The sequence below is a fragment of the Ranitomeya variabilis genome, chromosome 2 (assembly GCF_051348905.1).
Source record: "Ranitomeya variabilis isolate aRanVar5 chromosome 2, aRanVar5.hap1, whole genome shotgun sequence".
NCBI classification, from domain to species: Eukaryota; Metazoa; Chordata; class Amphibia; order Anura; family Dendrobatidae; genus Ranitomeya; species Ranitomeya variabilis.
The window spans coordinates 238,214,030-238,239,774 of NC_135233.1; the positions used below are offsets into that span (position 1 = coordinate 238,214,030).

Sequence of the window (25,745 nt, forward strand, 5' to 3'; positions counted from 1 at the left end):
GGTTTGTTTGTTTGTTTTTTTTTGTTTTTTTTTTAATGGGCCACACAGGGATAGTTAGGTTAGGCTACTTTCACACTAGCGTCGTACTCAGCCCATCGCAGTGCGTTGGGCCGACGTACCGACGCTAGCAGTGAATGCGCCGCACAACGGGGGCAGCGGATGCTGTTTTTCCATCCGCTGCCCCATTGTGAGGTGCGGGGAGGTGGGGGCGGAGTTCCGGCCGCACATGCGCGGTCGGAAATGGCGGTTTGTCGGCAGCAAAAAATGTTACATGTAACTTTTTTGCAGCCGACGGTCCGCCACAACACGCCGCAACCGTCGCACGACGGTTGCGACGTGTGGCAAAGCGTCGCAATGCGACGCTAATGCAAATCAATGGTGAAAAAATGCATCCTGCAAGCACTTTTGCAGGATGCGTTTTTTCAACCAAACGACGCATAGCGACGTGCAGTGCACGACGCTAGTGTGAAAGAGGCCTTAATGCGTTGAGGCGGTAGGCCAGTCTGAACAAATGAGTTTTTAGGGCACGCTTAAAACTGTGGGGATTGGGGATTAATCGTATTAATCTAGGTAGTGCATTCCAAAGAATCGGCGCAGCACGTGTAAAGTCTTGGAGACGGGAATGGGAGGTTCTGATTATTGAGGATGTTAACCTGAGGTCATTAGCGGAGCGGAGGGCACGGGTAGGGTGGTAGACTGAGACCAGAGAGGAGATGTAGGGTGGTGCTGAGCCATGGAGTGCTTTGTGGATGAGGGTAATAGTTTTGTACTGGATTCTGGAGTGGATGGGTAACCAGTGTAATGACTGGCACAAGGTAGAGGCATCGGTGTAACGGTTGATGAGGAATATCCTGGCTGCAGCATTCAGTACAGATTGGAGCGGGGAGAGTTTGGTAAGAGGGAGTCCGATTAGTAGAGAGTTACAATAGTCCAGACGAGAATGAATAAGTGAAACAGTAAGAGTTTTGCAATCAGCACACAGTGCCCACCTATCCTGGTGCCATCAGCACACATTGCCCACCTATCGCGGGGCCATCAGCACACAGTGCCCACCTATCGCGGGGCCATCAGCACACAGTGCCCACCTATCACGGTACCATCAGCACACAGTGCCCACCTATCACGGTACCATCAGCACACAGTGCCCACCTATCACGGTACCATCAGCACACAGTGCCCACCATCGGGGTACCATCAGCACACAGTGCCCACCTATCCTGCGCCATCAGTAGGGTGCCCACCTATCGCGGTGTCATCAGCACACAGTGCCACCACTGCCCGCACAGACCCTCCTCACACTGTGCACTGCAGGAGCATCTCACTAGCGATGTGATAAAGTGATGGATTGTACCATCCGTCACAGGGGTGCTATATCTTGTTGTGTATTATTAGCAGGGACACATGTAATGTGTGATAGAATCAGTGTGACTCAATCTATTTTTACAATTAATATATACACATTCAGATTTATTTACAATGACAAGTGCGTTTTGCAGCGTGGTTCTCGCAGCTTAGAAGTGATCGCCGACCCCTATTTTGTAGTGGTAGCGTCCATGTAGAAAAGGGTCTCTGGGGCTCGGAGCGCCTCAGTGTGAGCAGGCGGCAGTGCGGGTGGGAGCGGCTTCTGTCCGTCTGTCTTTTTGGGGTCTCTGCTGCTCTGTTCTACCCTGGACCCCTTTCCCCCCAGATCCGGAGCTAGACCACACAATGTCCGGTGAGTAGCAGCCGCGCCGTCCGCAGTCAGTGCGGTGTTCTGTGGGGGTGCACGCCGGGAGCCCCTGGAAGGGAGGGAGGGGCACTCCCAAGGGCAGTAATTGTGGGGTGCCCTAGGTCTTGGCATGCAGGCTGGAGCTGTGGGCTGTGACCCCTCCTTGTATGGTTTTGGGGTGTGACCTCTTATTTTGGGGGGGTCTTTCAGCATCTTCTACTTTTGAGGTGTTGCACTGTTAACCCCTTCCTCTCCGTCACCAAGGTTTGACACCTCTGTCCAGTTCTGTCACCTGACTGCACCCCACCCTATGCCCCCCAGTGTCTAGGTACGGTGAGGGGGCCCAGTTATGTATGTGACGGGTGGTCTGCAGAGCTTGCACTCCATACGCAGGGGGGATATGCTTGTGCGTTTTGACCGCGCTGTAGTCGTCTGATAGTAAATATTCCGTGTCATGTTATGAGGTTTAGCATTATCCCCATGGTTTGTGGACGTTGGAGCTTGCAATCTATTGTGCGCCTGCGTTCTGTTTATTCCGCCAGATCGCCCTCATATTGGTGTAGGGTCACGTGCTTATGGCGGTGTGACCTACTCATGGGAACCCCAAGAGCTTGCAATCTATTGTGCGCCTGCGTTCTTTGTATTCCGCTAGATCGCCCTCATTGGTGTAGGGTCACGTGCTTATGGCGGTGTGACCTACCCATGGGAACCCCAGGAGCTTGCAATCTATTGTGCGTCTGCGTTCTTTGTATTCCGCTAGATCGCCCTCATTGGTGTAGGGTCACGTGCTTATGGCGGTGTGACCTACCCATTGGAACCCCAGGAGCTTGCAATCTATTGTGCGCCTGCGTTCTTTGTATTCCGCTAGATCGCCCTCATTGGTGTAGGGTCACGTGCTTATGGCGGTGTGACCTACCCATGGGAACCCCAGGAGCTTGCAATCTATTGTGCGCCTGCGTTCTTTGTATTCCGCTAGATCGCCCTCATTGGTGTAGGGTCACGTGCTTATGGCGGTGTGACCTACCCATTGGAACCCCAGGAGCTTGCAATCTATTGTGCGCCTGCGTTCTTTGTATTCCGCTAGATCGCCCTCATTGGTGTAGGGTCACGTGCTTATGGCGGTGTGACCTACCCATGGGAACCCCAGGAGCTTGCAATCTATTGTGCGCCTGCATTCTTTGTATTCCGCTAGATCGCCCTCATATTGGTGTAGGGTCACGTGCTTATGGCGGTGTGACCTACCCATGGGAACCCCAGGAGCTTGCAATCTATTGTGCGCCTGCGTTCTTTTTATTCCGCCAGATAGGCCTCATATTGGCGTAGGGTCGCGTGCTTTTGGCGGTGTGACCTACCCATGGGAACCCCAGGAGCTTGCAATCTATTGTGCGCCTGCGCTCTGTTTATTCCGCCAGATCGGCCTCATATTGGTGTAGGGTCGCGTGCTTATGGCGGTGTGACCTACCCATGGGAACCCTAGGAGCTTGCAACCTGTTGCCATGCAGTGGACTGCTCTCCTCCCTAGGGAGCGATATTCCCATCCCCCTTACGTCGCTCTGTAATGCCAATGGCGGTTCCAGCTTGCAGATATAAGTTTCCTAGCGAGCTGCCACATCTGATGAGCGCGCGGTGTGCATCGAGACAAGCGCTGGAGGACGCAGCAGATTGGAGCTTATATCACAATGGAGAGAACAGATGTGGTTTTCATGACGAGGACGAATCACGGATGGATGTAAATCCGTCAGGATGGACATCATGGCTCTGGGCACAAGAGCTTGCACTTTAGTAATGCCAGGAATGTCGTCCTGGGCTGATGATCGGCAGCTCCTGATTCCTTTCGCCTTTTTATTTTGCAAGTTTGTCTCCTCTAGATTGTGTGACTATGGGTGAGTCGCTGGCCGCGGCTCCAGGGTGCCAATAGGGGTCAATTCACACACGGCAAATTTGTCAGACTTTTGGTAACAAGTGGTTTTGTCTCCATAGACTTCTGTGTAAGTTGTCTGTTATTTGTCTCTTGTTTTTTATTTTTTGCACACCTTGTCTGGGGCCGCAGTGGTCCCCGATCTGCTTTTCACTTGCCCTTTGGCTCCTAACTTTGGTGCTTTTGTCACATTATGGCTGGGGCTACACAAGGACGTTGTCCATAACACTGGTCGCACGGCCAAACATCGCCCTGTGCAGCTGCTACATCCGCGACAAGTCATGAACAGCCGACAGGCCGACTTTTTGCTTCTTATTTGTAGAGTGGGTTGCAGGGCGACCCCATTCATTGCATTACGCTGCGAGGGAGCAGCGGCATAGAACGATTTTTGGCCGCACCACCTGCTGTCTAAGTCATCATGTTACCTGCAATCATCTTGCCATCCACAGAGCAGGTGAGAGCTGCTTATCGCTGCAGGACCCCCACATCATGAGAACGGGGCTCTGAGATCTCCATTTGTTGTCTATGGGACCGCAGCACAGAACACAGTAGAGTGCACAACTATCACTGGCAAGTCCCATAGACCGGGAAAGGAAAAATGATACACATGCTCAACACAACCCAAGCATTTCAGATCCCCATTTTTGGGGTGGGCATGGATAGTGATGAGGTGCCAAGTTGGAAAATCCCCTTTAAGTTGTTTGTATTTGGCCACTTTATCACTTACCTGCAGAGTAGGTTATAAACGTCTGATCGTTGTGGACCCCTCCGATCACTAGAACAGGGGTCCCGATGCACGACCGCAGTGAGGAGGTTTTGACTGAAGCGTGGGTGAGCGTGCCACTGTTAGTCTGTAGTGAGCATGCTCGGCCACTGTTAGTCTGTAGTGAGCATGCTCGGCCACTGTTAGTCTGTAGTGAGCACGCTCGGCCACTGTTAGTCTGTAGTGAGCACGCTCGGCCACTGTTAGTCTGTAGTGAGCACGCTCGGCCGCTGTTGGTCTGTAGTGAGCACGCTCGGCCGCTGTTGGTCTGTAGTGAGCACGCTCAGCCACTGTTAGTCTGTAGTGAGCAAGCTCGGCCGCTGTTGGTCTATAATGAGCACGCTCGGCCGCTGTTGGTCTGTAGTGAGCACGCTCGGCCGCTATTGGTCTGTAGTGAGCACGCTCGGCCGCTATTGGTCTGTAGTGAGCACGCTCGGCCGCTGTTGGTCTGTAGTGAGCACGCTCGGCCGCTGTTGGTCTGTAGTGAGCACGCTCGGCCGCTGTTGGTCTGTAGTGAGCACGCTCGGCCACTGTTGGTCTGTAGTGAGCACGCTCGGCCGCTGTTGGTCTGTAGTGAGCACGCTCGGCCGCTGTTGGTCTGTAGTGAGCACGCTCGGCCACTGTTGGTCTGTAGTGAGCACGCTCGGCCGCTGTTGGTCTGTAGTGAGCACGCTCGGCCGCTGTTGGTGTGTAGTGAGCACGCTCGGCCGCTGTTGGTCTGTAGTGAGCACGCTCGGCCGCTGTTGGTCTGTAGTGAGCACGCTCGGCCGCTGTTGGTCTGTAGTGAGCATGCTCGGCCACTGCTCTGCCCCATTCTGGTTATGCAGCCGGGATGGAACATGGTGATCGGTGGGACCACCAGATATGTCCGTTTTCTTGGAAATAAGTGAAAAATGATGATCCTGATGTCACAAGCGCCGCTGTTGTTATGCCACTTTAGTTACTATGGTAACAGTGCCAGGGATGTGCTAGTCCAATAGAGACAAAGCCTAGCTATGGTGGGTGCCCCATACCTCGGCTCCAGTCCTCGTTGAGACCACAAGACCCCGCTGCCTGGACTACAGTGCTATCAATGGCATTTCATGAGTGTACAATTTGCCTGAAGAAGGCCAAAAAATGATCTTACCCTACAAATGCAAAATTTGGGTTTAGAATGACAGATCTGTAAGTGGGTGGCATAGACTGGCACAAACATGGCAAGACAGAAGCCCATGTTATATCGTGTCATCCTGGGCCTAACTTTTAATAGGGAACCCATGCAGGGATCATGGAAAGCTGTGTGAGTCTCTTAAGGCAGCCAATGTAATGATTTCTCAGCTTTCCATGGTTCAGGTTGCATATAATGGTTTTGGGGCAATGTTTGGTCATTTTTAGAGCCGGGCCACTCTTCGTGAGCGGAGTAGCACCATGAGCCTCACGCTTCATTGAAGTTGATATTTCTCATGACAGGTCCTAATTTAAAGGAACTTGCACCCCATTTGTAACCTGATGTTCCTCATTATCTGTCCTCAGGAGACCATGGCGTTGGAATGAATGGGGGACTTATTGTACATCATTAGTCTTTTTGCCATGATAAGGTTTATTATGTGCAGAGATGATCCGTGACATGGATTGATGTGGGACCTGGCCGAGATAGTCATTTCCTGCGATCAGCTATGGGAGCACCCCTGCAGGCTGACTCTGTAACTACAGAATCAGTGCTGCTGCAGTAAGTGATGTGTGATACGCCGTGGTACTTACTCCTCCGGGTGATAAATATTTCAGCCGCTGGATAAGGGCCAGAAACTGCTCAATAATGTTATTATGTAACTGGCTTGATATGGATATACAGTGGTACCAGGTGCCTTAATTTAAAGGGGTCCGTCCTTTTGTGTGCCCTTCATTAAAGGGTGACAAGCTGTAATGTGGGCCATATTGACGGTCACCCAGCTTCTTTAGGTGCATATGCAATTTGCTGACCATCGTCTGTCCCATCCTCCAAAACACATGCACGATCAGCCGACATGAGCGTGCACGTGGCAAGGGTAACAGATTACCTTCCTTGAAAAAAAGACACTGAAATACAACATGCTTGATCCTGACATAATCAGGGGAGAGTTGGGACACCCCTACACCCTCAGCGAAAATCAAAGCGTGCGTCCCAGACTGGATACTGTCTGTACTGTCACATTGTATAGCCCCCCATTCACCTCCACTGCAGCCGATGGCACCCACCCTGCATGTGACCGGGCGAGTGTTATTTGTAGCCGTCTCATTACTGACTTCATTATATGGAAGGACCCTCCCTGTCTCTAGGATGCTCCCCCCAGAGACGTGGTGGTCTCTGAAGACTTTCAGATATTTTGCAATTGTTATTTTTGTGACATTTACGTGTTGGATATTTTTAGCTGTAAGCTCCTGGGACAAGGCAATTATTATACCGTCTCCACTGTGCGGGGCGATGCTGATATTTGCACTTTATACAGGTTTTCCTAATACAGCTTATCACCACGTATTGCTTTGATTTGTGAGATCGCTAGCGTGTGACTATTAGGACCCCTTCTGACCTCCAGATTTGGGGTACTGGGTCCCCTCTGTACATACACATAGATTGCAATACAGTACCAGTCCTGTACATAGAGATTCTATGAAATCGGGCAATTGCCTGAAGTGCAATTCCCTAGCGCACTGCTGAATCTTATAGGGACCTACCTGCACTAGGACACATCATACACAAACCCAGCCCCCGTAGCACGAAGTTCTGCTTGGAATTACTAATGTCTGGCATCTAATAAGTGATTTCTGCACACTCAGCGCCCTCCAGCTCCTAGAGCGCGAGCGAACAGAAGCGCCGGTAGCCGTAATCCGAGGAAATATTGTGTTTGTTTGGACATGACTAAATCGTGAGGTTTGTTGGGATCACGGCGAGGGGCTCAGATCCGGGAAGGGTGAGGGGGGTTTCCAAAAGACTCTCGGCTCCTGTTTATCAAAAAAGTGTGAGAATATGTCCGGATTTTTCGCTGCGCCTTCTGCTGCGTCCATCTGTCCGGCCCCAGTCCTGCTAGATATTTGCCAAATTCCCTTTGTTCTCCCGGGTGCAGGACACTCTCCAGATGACGTGTTCTGACAGATCTTATCCCTGGATGGACATTAGGAGAGAAAAAACAAATCCCTTTATTGTCCCTTTAAATCTGTTTCTGGGAAAGCTGGGTGATGACCACAAATATTAGGATTCCTAAATAAATATCCTTTCCTAACTGGATGGATTTGCTGTCCTGAAGAATCAGAATTGCTGCTCGCGGCTGACGTTTCTGGGGGTCTCGCCCATCTTTCCAAAACCCCGAAATGACAAAGTGGTGCATAAATAACATGCCCTATCCTATGCAGAATGAGTACGCGGAGGCTGGGAAAGCTGGGTGTCTGATGTGGTAGATATAGGGGTCTTTTTTATGTTGTGTTTTGGGAGCGGCATCCATTGCTCTCCCAACACTTGCGGTGAGACAACCTCCACCCTCGGTGGGGAGCTCAGCCCTCGCCGGTTCTGCCAGAGCCGCTGTCTGCAAAGCATTAGCCCAGAAGGGGTTACAGCATTTCCTCATCTCTCGCCAGCGTTCTGCTCCCATATTTATGTTAAGCGTTTTACCAGGAAACATCCTGAGAGATAAATATATCATGTGCAGGTATGCTCTGGAATGTGTAACTCTGACAGCATATCGGCAGCTGCCCATTAACCCCTTCCTGCTGCGCCGGACAGTCCGCACCATGGGCACCGTTCTGCACCTTGGCGACACCATGTCAGGTGGCAGTCCTTCTCTTAGCGGTCTATCATAGACCAGACAGTCATTTTTGGGTGCATTGGCCTCCTCGGCCGTGGTGGTACCTGCGGAGTGACGACCAGGATCTGTGGAGTTTCAGATCTATTGTTCATGGTCGGAGGCTCTTGACAGCGAAGCAGGAAATTGCGGCTGATCTCATACTCATCCGCGGTGTCTCCACACTTCCCTTCACCCCATCACTTTCATGTCATCGGAATGAGGGAAAGTGGAGATTAAAGGGGGCTTGTCGCAGATATTTTCCATGTCAGATCCAGGCCCCTTTATTCGGTGTAACGAAGCAGGTCAGGACTTTGGAAAGCTGAGCTCCAACCCTTGTGGAGCGGAAATGGCCTCCAAGAAGTCGTCACCCAGCTTTCCCTTTTTATTCCTGAGTTGACGTCACGATCTTATATACAGATGAATTTTCCAGTTTGGGTAAATGTGGTTTGGGAGAAATGGTTTGGCCTCGTTATAATGGAGACAGCGCGTAATCATATGTATAACACTTCGTGACCCGCGATATTAATGATCGTGGCCAACCTTTGTAATTATGGAGTATTGATGGTTCAGCGCGGAAAAGGTGAATATTCAGAAGTCATTCAGAAAAAGAATGCTTCCAATAGGAGTCGGGAAGGCACCAAAGATTTAGTGAGGGAGAAGCGTGTGTGATGTGCGGTCATGGAGCCGGGGTATAGAGGGGTCCACGGACATCAGCACTTGTATGTGCCCTAGGTATAGATACAGACAGCCTGGACTTTTCTGGGTGAATGCATCATGGACTGTCGGGAAGTAAATTTACCGCCATTGATGATACCCTTTGCTTTGGATGTGTAATACCACATTGCTGGTTGGGTATATCGGCATCGGTGGACCGTCCCAGTGATGAAAGCTGCGTCCATCAGCAATCATTTCCTGTTGTTCTTTCAGGACAACCCCTTTAAGGCTGGGTACTCCTCCACCTTTTGCCCCATGATCAAGGCATTCATCTGAAGCCATGGAAAACAGGATTTGGTCAAAACACCTGAAGGAGTCGTTCACTATAATGAGGCAGATGGAGTCACTTCCTTTTCCGTTCAGGCATGGTTTGTCTTTCTATGAGGACAAGTGTGGTCCTCCAAAACGGACACCACGGACCACTCCGTTACAGAGTGACTCCATCTGACTCATTATATTGATCGGGAGGAGATTTCACCGAATCCCATTATTTGGGGCCTTAGAAGCCCCTGATTCTCTGTTGTGGTAGAACGCCACAACTTTTGGCTGTTGGTTAAGCTGGGAGTTGTAGTTTTGCAACAGTTGGAGAGCACTTATCTACTTGCTGCAATGCGGACTCAACATGACCATATATGGTGTGCTGTCAAGCGCTTCAACAACCTGCTTTACAACATGTTGAAAATAAACTTTGCTCTTGTCCAATCCTTGAATTGTCTTCTTGGAATAATTGTTCCTGCCTTGGACATTCAGTGTCCAAGACGATCCAGTCGCCTCACCGCTTAGGAGGTTGGGATTGTAAATGGGACTTGCATAGTAATGGGGGAATAATGGGATATAAGTTGTCTACAAGCATCGCTGTCTGATGTGTATGGAGTCCTGGCTAGGACCCCGCGGCTCAGGTCCTGCCCTGCCTTCTGCTCCAATTACTACGTGAAATGTAAAATTAAGCTAATATATTACGGCTGGTGAAAAGTACCTGGATCAGGTTTTCTGGGAGCTGAGCGTTTGTCTTGGCTCTGGAGACCGGTGTAATGAAGCCAGACCTGGGCCGGAGCTGGCAAACCGGGAACGCTGCCAACACGAGTGCAAACTCCCTGTTGACCTCCATTATTACCCCTATGCCGTTACGTCTGTGCGGGGCCCAGAGAGTCGCAGAGCCCTCGCCTATGCCAGATGTAATCATAAGGTGAATGTGGGGGCAGGGGCCGAGGTGCGAGGTCCCAACCGAACCGCAACTTGGGAGGGCAGATTATGGAGAAAAGTCCCTTTAACTGCAGGATTCAGGCTGTCGGTATATTGTGGGACTTTGTACACTCTGTAATGGGGGTGCAGACTCTAGCATTACCGTGCAGTCGTTACTACAATTAATGCCGCCATATAGGTCACAGCTAGCAGATAGATTTTACACTGAAATCCTGGTAGAGACACTAAACCGATCTCCTGCGTTAACGTTAAATGCAAACTATAGTTCACGTTTATCAGCCATTTTTAATCCAGCCAGCGATCCTCACCCATGATTACTGCTTTTAAAAAAACTTGAAAACCTTTCCCATAAACAAAACCCCCCCAACAATTAGAGACATGAAAGAAACTATCCGTCGTGCCGCACTTCTGTAAATGGCGTGTTATATGCTCCTCCACGTTCGTTCCTAGCAGTGAGACTGCACATCTCCCACATTAGTGCTTCCATGTACGTGATGTCACTAGAGATGGTGCCCAAATGGGAAAACGGACATTTTTGTAAAAATCTTGGTTTTTGACCCGTTCAGATCAGTGCCCCAAAAAACTCCTTAAATACAGCTATACATTTTTAGCATTCAACAGCTATTCCTGCTCACCGCCACCCTTCATACGTATGCATGCTCTCAATGGCTGAGCGTGCATGTGTTATTAATAGAGATGGGAATAAGCTAACATATTCCTTGAAAAAGGTATTGGACGTGTTGGATTTTGACATGCCCAATCCCTATTCCTCCTTCCAATGGATGGTCAGCCTGTCTTGGCCAAATTGGCCCATTCAGCCAACATTATTGTGTGATCACATTTTATATGCTGATGACTTTTAGATTAAAGCCCCCCACCCCAAAGCAATACCTCTGCTGTCTGTCCCTTTCCTGGCAGTGGGTTGTTCGATTCTGCCAGCGATGCAGAAACTATCATGGCTCCGGGCTGCTTGATAGGCATGTTTACCAGGGTGACGTTCTCTTTTTAGCTCGCAGCCAGTAGAACAAACCCTTATTTGCTGCTTTATGGCACAAGTGTTTTTTTACGAGGGACTGATGGGTCCGTTCTGACCCCGCTGGCCGTGCCATGCAGTGGGGCCTCCAAATCCTTTTTTTGCACCTCATGTGTTGGGACAGACATCACTTTTATTGACAAGTCCTGAAAGAGTCTTTCAGAAAGAGCCAGATTTAGCGGCCTGGCTGAGCCCGGGAGGGGGCGAGAAGAATGGGGTAATGGCTGAATAACAACTGGACGCCATTAACGACGGGGACATGTGGCCACAAATACAAATGAGGAGACGCCCAGCGAGACTGAAGGCCAAGTGTAGGTGCAGGAATCTTCTCACGCTGGCCAGGGTCTTCATCGCTGGGTAATTGGCCTGGTGGGCGGCCTACAGCAATGACCTCCAGGCTGTTGTAATCCCACAGCGCCCCAATAGTGAGAGTTGTAGTTGTACAACAGCCATAGGTTGGAGAACACTGTGGTGGGCATATTGGGAGTTGTAGTTTTACAGCAGATAAAGTCACAGCTTGGAAAAAATTCTTGTGGTACCTAAGTGTTATGGAGCACAGTGCAAATTGTGGTTTTACACATTGTGATGGGGCTCGAGGAATAGTGGGAGTTGTAGTTTTCCAATAGTTGGAGAGCGGCAGATAAGAGAACTTTGTGGTGGGGTTTGTGAGTGTCGGGGAATAATGGGAGTTGTAATCTTACCACAGATTTGAGTACGCTTGTATTGCAGTGTTCCCCAACAGCCTGTGACTGCGATGGCATGATGGGGGTTGTAGTTTTGAAGCTGGAGAGTCACCGGTTGGGGGGAACACTGTTGTACAGTATGAGGCTTTCATGGCATACTGGGAGTTGTAGTTGTGCACCAGCTAGAGATCCACAGGCTGCAGAACATTGTGGTAGGTCTTGTCACTCTCGGGGCACAGTGGGAGTTGTAGTTTTGCAGACAGTTTGGAACCACAGGTTTGAGCCCAGTCCCTTTCGGTCCAGTATGAGAAACCACACCTGGACCTTGTGAAAAGCCTCAGATTGGGCCAGATCCTCCTTTGGCCTTTCCAAGTTAATAGGTCACCAACTGTTGCACAATGACTACGTGCAGTCGGCTGTCGGGACATGCTGGAAAGCAATGATGCGGCAAGAACCTGGCCATGTATGGCTTCTGCATTGGGGCGACAGTAACAAATATTTTAGTCATTGGAGGAACTTGATCTGACCCAGCCCTAGAGTAAAGGAAGGGAAGGGGCGCGCTGGAAAGTACGGGTACTCTGAAATGCCTTTCATCTGGAATTCCAGAATTTGGAGAGGCGACAGTGATAAATGACGGATAGCAGATATTACAGGGGTGCAGCGTGGAGCCCGCCCTCGCATTGCAGAAATTATCCATAATGGGCAGGAATTCTGTGGAGGGGGCTATTGGGGATTAGTATAGTGCAAGTATATGGATGTGGCCAGTGCTTGTATACGGGGGGGCCGCCGGCTGCATGGACATCCTAAGATGGTCTTCTAATGCATTGTATAGAAAGGTTTCATGGGCTGGTGGTTGGGGGTCTCTAATAGAAGCCCAAATGTCTGTGCACATAGAGACGTGCAGGGGTTTGAAATAAGAGGAATTGTATGCTGGGGGTCTCCACGTACAGTGCAAAGAGCTGTTTGGATACCCCCCACCCACCTTCCTCACTGCCAATTAGAGAGAGAAAGCATACAGCGGCGGATTGAGGTGGGGTTGTCATGGCGACTGGAGAGAAGTGCAGAACCAGGGTGATGACATCACTGTGCTATTATGGGATGGAGGCAGCGATTTCATCCGTATAGAGGCCTGCTCTCCTCCAGTCCATATAGTCACGTGCCGCCTATAGATAAGGAGCTGATGACATGACCCCGGAACGTGATTGCTTTCCCCAAATTGGTGAATCAGGAGATTGTAGATGATTACTACACCTACGACAAGATGGCAGAGTATGCAGCGGAGGCAGGGGAGTGACGAGTGCACATACACTAACATTGTGTGTCCGCTTATATGGCGTAATATATACTGGTAACCTACAGCTGCCCCCTGTGTACTCACAGTACACCTCCAGGGGCTTTTCTCACCTCCCATCCTACATCCACAGACATAATATGCAGTCGCCCCTCTGCAGATATAACGGCTCCCACTCTTCTGGGAAGGATTTCTACAAGATTTTGAAGGAGTCTGTGGGAATTTTTGCCCCTTCATCAAGGACAGCGTTTGTGAGGTCAGACCCTGATGTTGGAGGAGGCCAGAGTCACAATCTCCATTATGGGATGGGTCTGAGGTCCGGGCTCTGTGCGGCCACCAAACTCCCCCCTCCATGTCTGTATGGACCTTGTGCACTAGGCACAATCATGGGGAACAGAAAAGGGTCTTTCCCAAACTGTTCCCACAAAAGCTGGAACCTACAATCGTCCTCAGTTTTTTGCTGAAGTATTAAGATTAACCTTCACTGGGACTAAGAGGCCAAGGCCGCCCCCTGATAACAATCCCATGGCGTTATCCTCCTCCATCATCTGTACAGCGGGCACAATGCAGTAAGGGGGTAACGTTCTCCTTCACCAAACCCAGACTTCTCCATAAAGCCCCCGTCTCACTAAGCGAGATCGCTAGCGAGATCGCTGCTGAGTCACAAGTTTTGTGACGCAACAGCGACCTCAGTAGCGATCTCGCTATGTGTGACACGTACCAGAGACCAGGCCCCTGCTGTGAGATCGCTGGTCGTGTCGGAATGGCCTGGACCTTTTTTTGATCGTTGAGGTCCCGCTGGGTAGCACACATCGCTGTGTTTGACACCTTACCAACGACCTCGTTGACGACTCAGACACTGAATCGTCATAATAGCTCCCATATGACATCGTTGTACAGGTCGCTACAGGTCGCTGGTGAGATGTCAAACAGTGAGATCGCAGCAGCGATCGTTGGGAAGATCTCACTGTTTGACATCTCACCAGCGACCACATAGCGACGCAGCAACGATCCCTGACAGGTCGTATCGTTGTCGGGATTGCTTTAGCGTCGCTAAGTGAGACGGGGCCTTTAGATGCCGGATAGAAAAGTGCGATCCATCACTGCACAGAGCACGTCTCCTCCAGAATCCAGGGGTGGCGGCTCAATACCACTCCATCTACGCTCGGCATTGTGCTTGGTGATGTACGGCTGCATGCAGCTGCTCAGTTATGAAGCTCCCGGAGGGGCTGCAGTGTTTGTGCTGCTGTTAATACCAGAGGAGGTCTGTACTCTACAGTTATGGAATCAACAGAGCGTTGGTGACTTTTCTTCCCTCTGCCCCTCAGCATTCAGCCCCCCACACTGTAACATTACAGGGTCTCCACTTTGCCGCTGAGTTGCTGCGGTTCCTTTCACTTCTCAATAATATCACTCACAGGTGATGGGGGAAGATTTAGGAGGAGGAAATGTCATGGACTTGTTGAGGCTGAAGGTTATACCCCAGAGGCAAGGGGCCAAAAGTTATACAGCGGGCAATGAAAAACCTAAATGTAATGATGAGGACACGTATCCTATACTTTTCTCTATATGGTGTATGTGGTATGGGTCATCAGTGAAGTGAGATACAGGATGATGGATAAGTAGTTGGCAGACAGCTGTCGCCAGGTCCCTGCGGATTATTCCCGGTTGATAACGTCACTGCCATCAGTTCGAGAAACCTGTGACTGATTTAGTCTCAGCCTTGAGGATCGATAGGAGGAGCTGGGAATAAGTGTTTTATTATAGTGCATGTCACCCGGGGATATGAGAACAGCGTCCTATATCACCCTGCCAGCGCCGCAGCATGATGTACTGCCCGAGCCCTTCACTATTTCCAGCACATCACTCCGCTATTCCACTAATTAAAGGGCCACGAAAACTAAAGGTCCCTTCACATGGGCAGACAAATGGCTCGTCATGATCGCCAATGTAATAAAGCCCATCGTTTACTTTCATATGTTTCAGTAATTGTGAAGTTTTTCCATTGCCCACCTATTAGATGCATGTTTACACGAGGAGACGTGCGGGCGACAAGCATTGGTTTTTACATCACCTAAAAAGTCGCAATAAATTGTAAGCGAGTAATTTATCCCTGGTTAATGATGGTGGGCGAGCGACCAAACTATCACGATTGACAATAACCATCATCTTCCTCTGAAGAACGCCAAAGTGGTAAAATATAAGTAGAGATTGTGACTTTTCAGGCATCTCATTGAAAATTCTACAGTTTAGGCTGCGGTCACACTATCAGTATTTGGTTAGTATTTTACCTCAGTATGTGTATGCCAAAATCAGGAGAGGAACAATCCGAGGAAAAGTATAATAGAAACACGTCATCACTTCTGTATTTATCACCCACTCCTGGTTTTGGCTTACATATACTGATGTGAAATACTGACCAAATACTGATACTGTGACTGTAGCCTTACATTGCAGCTAACGGGGAGGAATAGACCAATTACAAAGCCTGTAGAGGTTTATCTGGGGCCATATTTTCTCAGAAACCCCTTGCTGTTCACCCTATCCTGGTAGGAAGCCATAGTGCACTGTAGGGGCAATATTGGCTTGTTCCTCTGCTGTCATTTGTGTGACAGGAATGACCTACAAATATGGCAGACATTGAATAATTCAATATACGGTATATTCGTTTGTACCTGGCTGGGATGTTTTATGTCGATAGGGCTGGATGGATTAAAGACAGCAAGATGGTCGCCTCCTGTGTGTAAATTACCTCAGAATGATTTTACATATTTACCATTTTCTCTATTGTTATAATGTTACTCGGTGATTAACTCATTAGTGTCCTTTGGGATTTTGTGCTGGCCGACAGTCCCGTTCAGGATGAGGGTCTTCACTCATGTCATGGCCTGGACTAAAAGGCAGAATCCGTTAAGGTTGAACATTTGGTCAACGTGCGGACAGACGAGAAGGATATCGCCTCACTCCCTGTTACTACACCCAGATATGAGACTTCCCCTCATGATCACTGCTGGTGAAAGCTGAGAATATTGAGATGCTTTCGGTTTGTTCCTTATTGTTGATTTTTTCTTTTTTACAGATACTACAAAACAGCTCCTTATTAGTGGTGAGCGAACGTGCTCGAAAAGGGCGTTATCTAAGCATGCTCGGGTGCTAATAGATGTCTTTGGCGTGCTTCAAAAATCTGTTCGAGTCCCCGAGACTGCATGTCCTCACGGCTGTTAGACAGCCACAACAGATGCAGGTATTACCTGTTTGCCTAACTGCTGCGCGACATGCAGCCACAGGGACTCAAACATATTTTTCGAGCACTCCGAAGACACTCTTTAGCACCTGAGCATGCTCTGATAACACCTTATCCCAGCACATTCACTCATCACTATTCCTTATATCTCGGCTTCCTGGACCTCTTATTTCTGCCGTCACGGTATTTGCTGGTCACCGTATGGCGGCATTACAATTCCGCACTCCCTCCTCCTGTGAGTTGGTGCAGGTCACTTTGCTCTCTTCTCTGGCTCCATGGAGTCTCCACTTTCTCCTTTTTGTAATTCTCTCTTCACATGTAAATACCTCATAAAGTGCCCCCATAACATTCATGTCTGCTCTGGTGCGCTCATCTCCATATTATGACCAAGCCGCACCTGGCGTGTGGAATTCACAATGGAGGAATGCCGTGCCGTGTCCGTCTCTCCTCCACATTCCTGCACTCAAAATACTTCACAATCATCTGATTTCATGTGTAAAGTATGGCACAGCCATTTCTGCACACATCGGAGGTTAGATTAATGGTCCCCAGACAGAACGATCAAGAAAATTACTGGTGGTCCACAATGACAGACTTCTCTAATCTCATCTTCTCAGAAGACTATTTTGCTTGCACTCTAGTATTAAATACCCTCAAAGTAGCTGTTTACCATAATATAAAAAATCCCCACTAAATGACAACCAATATGGCCGCCTTTATGGAACCCACTTGGGGATGCTATTGAAATGAATGAAGTTATAACTACGGAGCGATATATCTGCCTCCACGCCTATATGGCGGAATAGCTTAGCATATTTTCTATCCACTTATCTTGTAAAGCTTGGAGAACAAAGGCGTGAAGGGGATGCTGCACTGAATCCCCTTCGGACCCCCACCAGTCATATCCTAACAATATGCAGTCACTTACTAAGATGGGAATACCTATTTAATGTCTCTTTGGAGGACCCACAATATCCATATGTTACACAAACCGATCACTTATTTTATTGGCGCTATGTAATGCCACATATCCCCAGCAGGGGCGCTGCAGACAGATTGTGCACTTGGTTCTGCATCCTCCCGCATAAATGACAGCTGGGACGACCTGTGATCCGCTCCCTGCTGCTGCGTTATGTTGGTGTAGTCATCCTGGTGACTGCACGATGAGACATAGTAATGTCATTATGTCATTAGTTTGCGGCCATGATTGCCGTTGCAACCTGCGCCTTTAAGATGCTCTTATTCCTTAATGAGATCATCTGAAAATTACAGAATAAAAATCCAAGGTTTTTAAAACAAAAAAAACAAAACCTTTCTTGTAAATGTTCATCTTCGGCGTTGACCATGAGCAGAGACCTGCCTGTGATTTACAAACCCGTCGATATGACCAGACATATTCTACAATCAAATTTAGTTAATAACATTTTCTGACATCATGTCTGATGTACGGCAGATGTTCCTTGCTACCCACCCGCCTGTTAATTTGTGGGGAGTACTAGAAATCCCAGCATGTCACTCTATAGCCACTTAAAACAGATGTAAAGCTTCAAACTGCTATGAGCCCACTGTCCAAAAACACCCCCCATCCTACAGAGCACAACGTCACCCATGGTAATGTGCCACTATATGCTGGTGATCCACTGAGATAGCCCCCCAATACATTCATGGTCTACTGCGCTGCCCACTCTCATGCTTTACACTGCAGCTCGTCTTTATAAGATTGGCTGCTGGTTGTCAGCACAAGCCCTCCCTTGAAAGCTCACCGCAATAAGAATAATTACCGTAACCATTTTTAGGTAATCTTAGTTGTGGGGCGACATATTTGGAGAAGCATTTTTCACTGGCTCCCCTTAAGACTAGGAGACTTGTCCTCGTTAAGGGGAACGAGTCTTCAGAAAATTACTTATTGTTTAAATTAGGTTTTTATTTTAGCTATGGTTTACAAAGTTTCCAATCTCCCATATCTGTCTGCAATTTTCACACTGAACACTAGGCCTTACAGTAGACTCATAATTCCAATTTTGTACAGATAACTTTACAACAGTCTCATTGTCATCACAGACAGGATTACAATGAAAGGTAACAACTGTATACAGTAGATAATGCAACATACATGGTTCACACTAGGTGATATCACAGCTCACTTCCTCCCCCTCCTGTGCTTACTGATAACACCTCTATGTACAGTAGATGAAACAGGATCCACCATTCACAAAATGATGTTACTGCTCACCTCCCCCTCCTGTGCAAAGACAGATAACACCTCTATATACAGTAGATAAAACAGGATCCACCATTCACAAAAGGTGATGTCACAGCTCACCTCCTCCCCTTCCTGTATGTACAATGATTGATATCTCTTATATGCAGCTGATAACACAGGATCCACCATTCACCTCCTCCTCCTGTACAATGGATATCTCTTATATGCAGCTGATAACACAGGATCCACCATTCACAATAGGTGATATCACAGCTCACCTCCTCCCCTTCCTGTACAATGACTGATATCATCTCTATATACAGCAGATAACACTTGATCCACCATTCACAATAGGTGATGTCACAGCTCACCACCTCCTCCTGTACAATGACGGATAACACCTCTATATACAGCAGATAACACTTGATCCACCATTCACAATAGGTAATCTCACAGCTCACCTCCTCCTGTACAATGAGTGATAACACTTCTATATACAGCTTATAACATAGTATCCACCATTAGGTGACGTCACAGCTCACCTCCTCCTCCTCCCTTCAGAGTGATCTGTGCACAGATTAGAGCATGCCCAGTTTATACAAACAGACCTAAGTCCACTTATTTCTACTAATCTCTATGTGAAGACCAGAAGTAGGAGTCTAATATTGGCCCTAGTGGCCTGTTGATAATTGCACGTATTTTAATAAGGTAATTATATGAAGTAATATCCGTTTTCTTAAATACTTTCAACATAAAACCTGATTTAAACAATAGTCAAGTTCTGATGACAAATTCTTATAATTGATCTTTACTTGGAAGAATGGTCCTTTGACGATAAGCTGATCTCAAAGCTGAGAAAACCCGTCAGTAAAGGTCTTTCCTGCAGCACCACCACTGGAATAATAAAGCATTACACCGCATAACTTCAGTTCAATGGGTTGTCTGTGTGATGCGGGACAGGATGGGTCGTCCAGAGACGGAGACGCTCTTAATCGCCAATACGGAACACATCCCAGAAGCCAGAATTGCGCTTGTAATGGCCGAGCCTTCCTGGGAACGATCTTCAGACCTTTTCTCCAATAGAAGACTCCGCAGTAAAAACAGGATTCTGTATAATTTGTCCATATCTGTATAGACTCTTTCTTTACCCCGCCGGCCCTTAGTATTTCCTTCCCGGTAATTCACTCCAGCTGTGCCGGTGAAAGCGACACCAGTTTGGGGTCAGGAGTCGGCACCAGCGGGTTGAAGTGTCAAATTGTCTTTAAAACAAGATGGCTCCCCCTGGCTTGGGACGCCCCTTCCCAGTCAGGTGGACTGGGGACCCAGCAGGAGGGTGACCCGGAGTAAATCTCAATTTCCAGATTTCAGGGCTAGTAAACTGCTTATATTACCCGCAGCTTAGAGAGGAGGACGCACTATGTGTTGGGATGATGACATTTGTAAGAATTAACCCCTCAGAGGCCAAAACCAAATTCATAGTTTTCCGATTGGACTATTAGGCCGAATCTGAGTGAGTCCTGCAGGTAGTCAGTGACCAATGCCGAATCTATAATGACTCCTACATTGTGGTGCGTGAGAATCAGGACTTTATTTATTATGCTTTACTGATATAGCGCCATCACATTGTGCAGTGCTTTTATCATCGCTGTACCCATTGGGGCTCACAATCTCGATTCCCTATCAGTATGTCTTTGGAGTGTGGGAGGAAACCGGAGAACCCGGAGGAAACCCACGAAAACACGAGGAGAACGTACAAACTCCTTGCAGATGTTGTCCTTGGTGGGATTTGAACTTGAGACCTCAGCACTGCGGTGCTAGCCACTGAGCCACCGTGCTGTCCTTATGGGCCTTCTGTAACAGAACAGTCAATTAAACTGTAAAATAGTAGTAGAGCCGGAAGGTCAGGGGTGTGGGATCAAAAGATGAAGCCGCATCCAGCAGATATTTTCATGTATATGCCTTTAACGGCCATTAAGGGTAGAAAGAGAATATTCCAATATGTTTTCATATATAAAGAGAAGCATTGGGTCCAGTATTTAATAGAGCCCCAGAGGAAGTGTGAATGTTTCGCCCGCGTTTACCGGCTATTCATAGTACTTCATCTACTTGAATATGTATTGAAGTTTCATAAATGTTGGAGCAAAGTGTAAAGAAAAAACCTCCATAGATCTGGAAATGCACGCGTTTTGTCTGAAGTCCTCCGCTTTTTACATGTGCAGCATATGGGACGCGACGTCTGAATGTATTTACACTGTCTGTGCAGTCGATTGGGAGACGACAGGTGAACTAATAATATTCTATGGCTCATTGTGTTGATGTTGTATACGAGGGGTATATAAATACCGCAGGGGAGACACGACAAGGGCCTGCTTGGTCCTTTTGGAGCCTTCAGAAGGCTCTCCTCCTTCTCCACCTCCCCTACGATGAAGGTCTTTTGTGGATTTTTCTTGGTTTGTATTCTATCATTTGTGTTGGTGCCAGCATTGCCCCTATGACGGAAGTCATATATATAGTGGAAGAAACCCATGTGGATTGTGCTGTAGAAAAATCTTCAGCTCTTCAATAATCAAATCAATGTATTACCTTTAGATTGTGCAGAAACTCCTGGGCAAATCCGCAACAGAATGCATGTCTTCTGCTACACGTGGAAGGAGTTTTGGAAGCTTCTTCCACATGTATTGCGCAGATCTGCCGCGTCTCTACTTTGGCCATTCGTGTTTTTAGGATTTAATGAGGATTTCAGAGTGAGATTTCTCAGCCATAATATGCCGAGGAGCCTTGCTGCATATAATCAGATCCTAAAGTTTGGAATTTTGAGAAGGGCCTCATGGGTGGGTAATTTGTCGTTGACGTTCTCTTTTCGTTGGCTTTGTGTTGGTCGCTGCAATGTTCTTAGACTATATTAACACAATTGTATTTCTTTTTCAGCCCCAGAACTGATCTGCTGAATGTGGACCTGGGCAAACCACTTGGGATATTGGCATTATCGCCCAAGAAGCTGACCTCCGCTCTAAGGATACACCATGGGACAAATGGGTGGTTTTTATCTTTCCTTCCTACTCATGGTCTGTTCTTCTGTCAGAAGATCGGCATCATCTCCGTTCCCAAGCTTTACCGTGTCGGACACATCTCTTACGCACCTGGCGGTGCACAAGCACACAGGCGATGTCTACATCGGTGCCATCAACAGAATTTACAAACTGTCGGAAAATCTAACCGAGCTGCGCTCCCACTTGACTGGTCCCATTGACGATAACTCCCGCTGCTACCCCCCACCGTCTGTGCGTCACTGCTCTTACAAGCTGTCCCCCTCTGACAACGTCAATAGACTTTTGCTGATCGACTACACGGGTAATCGGGTGGTGGCCTGCGGGAGTGTTTGGCAAGGAATATGCCAGTTTTTAAGGTTGGACAATCTTTTTAAGTTGGGGGAGCCCCACCACCGAAAGGAACATTATTTGTCGGGAGCGAGAGAGCCCGACTCCATGACTGGGGTCATTGTAGAACAAGATGCTGAACAGAGTAAACTTTTTATCGGCACGTCCATTGACGGTAAATCAGAGTATTTCCCCACTCTTTCCAGCCGTAAACTTCTGAAGAATGAGGAGAGCGAGGAGATGTTTCGGCTGGTCTACCAGGATGAGTTTGTGTCTTCTCAGATAAAGGTTCCATCTGATACGCTTTCCTTGCACCCTTCCTTCGATATCTACTATGTGTACGGCTTTGTCAGCGGTGGGTTTGTCTACTTCTTGACCCTACAGCTGGACACGCAGCAGACTTTACTGGATGCCACTGGAGAAAAGTTCTTCACATCTAAGATCGTTCGCATGTGCTCCGGAGATCCAGAGTTTTACTCTTATGTAGAGTTTCCTATCGGATGCACCAAGGATGGGGTGGAGTATAGACTCATCCAGAGTGCGTATCTTAGCCGGCCTGGCCAAAAATTGGCCCAAGAACTAGGGATACCAGAAGATGAAGATGTTCTGTACACCGTCTTTTCTCAAGGTCAAAAAAATAGATCCAATCCTCCCCGCGAATCTGTCCTTTGCCTCTTCACTCTCAGCCAAATCAACAAAAGCATTAAAGAGCGGATCCAGTCTTGCTACCGCGGAGAAGGAAAGCTGTCCCTGCCGTGGTTACTTAATAAGGAGCTGCACTGCATTAATACGGTAAGAGGTCCAAAGAACGTTGCAGGTCGTTGTATGCTCATGTTTCGCGTCCCCGTAAATCTCAGCTGATCGTCTTTACTAGGAAGGGTTGGGCCCGTGCCCATCTCTCAGCTGTGCCTTACGATGAAGCAAGGCACTCCGGAGTGTTAAAGGCACATGCGAAGATTTGTTGCCCAATGTATAACATTATTAAAAATTGATTTTTTTTTCTCATGGCGGAACTTGCTCCGTTAGGTGCTCTGCGAGCTAATTAAATTCCTTTGTATGATTTTGGCTTGTCACGGATGCTATGCTCAAGACTGAGAAAGGCAAATAGTGCTGCATCCACTTAAACAAGATTAATAGGATGGCAGCCAGCGTTTCCTCCGTAACCCGCTCAGTGCCAGCGAGACAGTTTGTGCGCACATATTGGACTGTGAGACACACATTGAGGCCTGTTGGTTATTAGGATGCTCGCGGTGGGCCTCGCATCTCAGCTCGGCAAGTTGTGTGTCCCCATGGACGTTCCGTAAGACTTAGATCTAGGAAAGCTCGTCCCTTTACTTCTCTACTAAACTAGAGGGCAACTCGGCCATATCTGAGAATTGTGCTTTGGATAGGGGTTAGCACCGTTTTTAGTGCCAAGTTCTGAGTCTCTGGTCAGGAGTCCTTTCCTGTGGGGCTCCTCATACTTAAGATTAGTCTTATTCACCCCTCCTGTGACTGGAGGACAGACTCCTTTAATGGTGTGGGGAAACTGCCCATTTCTATGGGCCCCAACTCTCCTCTGATGATAGGTATGGGAGGAGTAAAGGATCGGGCTTGCTGAAATTCAACATGTCTCATCCTATATATATCCGATATAAACTCGGTGTCATGACTTGTGTTCGGACCTGGATTTTCAGACTGGCCAGGGGTCTCCTGATCCAAACTCACCAAATCATATTTGTCCCGGAGACCTGCAGCCAGTCCATAAATTGCAGTCCGTACCCCTTTTATGAAATTCCATTTTGGACACATGCATACATGGCCAAGTCGGGTGAGCCTGCTTATGGAATGATGGAGACGGTGGGAGTTGTAGTTATGGAGCCACAGGTTGGAGACCCCTGGTCCTGGTCTCTTCAGTGCTCCTTACAGCTGCAGAGGAGCATCTGCCCAAATTATTTTCCCTACAGAGCCCGATCCCCAGGAGCGAGAGGCCTTATAGAGAGGGCACATTATGTAAATGTAATTAAGCCGCAGCGATTTCCATGAGTCGTTCAGCTTCAGATGGATTCCTGGATCTGTTCAACCCAATTTTCCTTTCTGATTGGGCTTTAATGTGCGCTCACGTGCTTCATCCCTTCCTGGGTCTGGCAGCTTTCTTGCAGACGCTGGGCCCTATAATTGGACGTGGTTTCTTTAAAAACCTCTTCAAGGAACGTATAGCTGTGAAACCCTGTTATTTTCATACAAGTGGCCACAAATGTGACATTCCTAGACGTGTCCATGAGGTGGGTTACTATCTACGTGGCAGGGCTGCTCCCAGTCCGGATTCTGATGTGCTCCTATGACTCTCTGCATACATATTAACCCCTTCCACAACTGATGACGTATATATTCGTCATCGGTCGTGTCCCTGCCTTTGATGCGGGCTCCGGTGCTGAGCCGCATCTTTCCCTGCACTTATGTCCCTAACCTCCGCCGATGAATCTGAGATCCACCCACGGCTGTTAAGTTAAATGCCGCTGTCAATCGCTGACAGCGGCATTTATCATGCCCTGACCGAAAGTGCGTCACTGGTGCTGCCCATTGGCGCCCCTGTCACGTGATTGCGGGGTGCTGATGCGTTGTCATGACAAATGGTGGTCTGCATACGACCCCTAATCCTGTCAATGTGAATCTGTGAAACATGTAAAAAAAAATATTAAAGTAACACAAGTTCAAATCACCCCCCTTTTGCCCCATTAAAATTAAAACAATTTAAAAAATGCACGTATTTGGTATCGCTGCGTTCAGAAATGTCTAATCTGTCAAAATATAAAGTAAATTAATCCGATCGGTAAATGGCATAACAAGAAAAAAAAAATCAAAACCCCAGAATTACTTTTTTCTGGTCGCTGCAACATTGTAATAAAATACAAAAACAAGGAATCAAAAGATTTTATTTACCCCAAAAGGGTATCAATAAAAAAAAAATCAGCTCAAGCTGCAAAAAATAAGCCCTCACCAGCCCCAGATCACGAAAACAGAGCGTTGCGGTTTGGCAACAAACGCAAAAATTATTTTCATACAACTTTTGAATTTTTTAATCATGACTTAAATAATAAACTGTCCATGTTTGGTATCTGCGCACTCGTACTGACATGGGGAATCCTATTACCAGGTCAGTATTACCATATAGTGAACATTGTAAATAAATCCAAAAAACAATTGTGGTATTGCACTTTTTTTGCAACTTCATTACACTTGGAATTTTTTTTTCAATTTTCAAGTACACTACATGGTAAAATAAATGGTTCCATTCAAAAGTACAACTTTTCCTGCAAAAACCAGCCCTCGCATGGCCATATAGACAGAAAAATAAAAAAGTTATGGCTCTTGGAAGAAGGAGGGGGGGGCGGAAAATTGCCCTGTGTTGAAGGGGTTAAAGCGATATTTATGGCTGCTCGCTCTCAGCTCCCTCATGCGGATCACTCAGCTTTCTTAGATTCCTTAGTGACTTCTCTAAACTAGTTACTCAATGCTTCCTTATGTATTTTCTTTACTTTGGAAAACTACAACTCCCAGAGTGTCCTTACAGTCTGTGGCATTTAAACCTGAAGAACATGTATATACAAAATGCTATACACCAAAAAAAGAGGATGAACTGCAAAAAGGCTAAAAGGCTAAAATTTTATATATAACTGAACATGAGGTTCCCAGTCTAAGGCCGGGGTCAGACTTGCGTGTGCAATGTGAGAAACTCGCGCATCAATACCCGGCACTGCTGCCGGAGTGTGCAGCTCCATGTATTTCTATGCAGCCACACACTCTGGCCCCATGTGCCGGCGGCAGTGCCGGT

The 25,745-nt window shown here is 47.8% G+C and overlaps 1 protein-coding gene across 1 annotated transcript in view; it reads left to right on the plus strand.

The window, feature by feature from the left end:
* The first annotated feature begins 1,581 nt into the window (after positions 1-1,581).
* The window catches only part of PLXNA3 (plexin A3), a 111,196-nt gene continuing 87,032 nt past the window's right edge, over positions 1,582-25,745 (plus strand). Inside the window, exons 1-2 of the mRNA XM_077284197.1 lie at positions 1,582-1,714; positions 21,483-22,723. Of these exons, the coding sequence (XP_077140312.1) occupies positions 21,578-22,723 (1,146 nt within the window). The 5' untranslated portion in view covers positions 1,582-1,714; positions 21,483-21,577. The remainder of the gene's footprint in view (positions 1,715-21,482; positions 22,724-25,745) is intronic.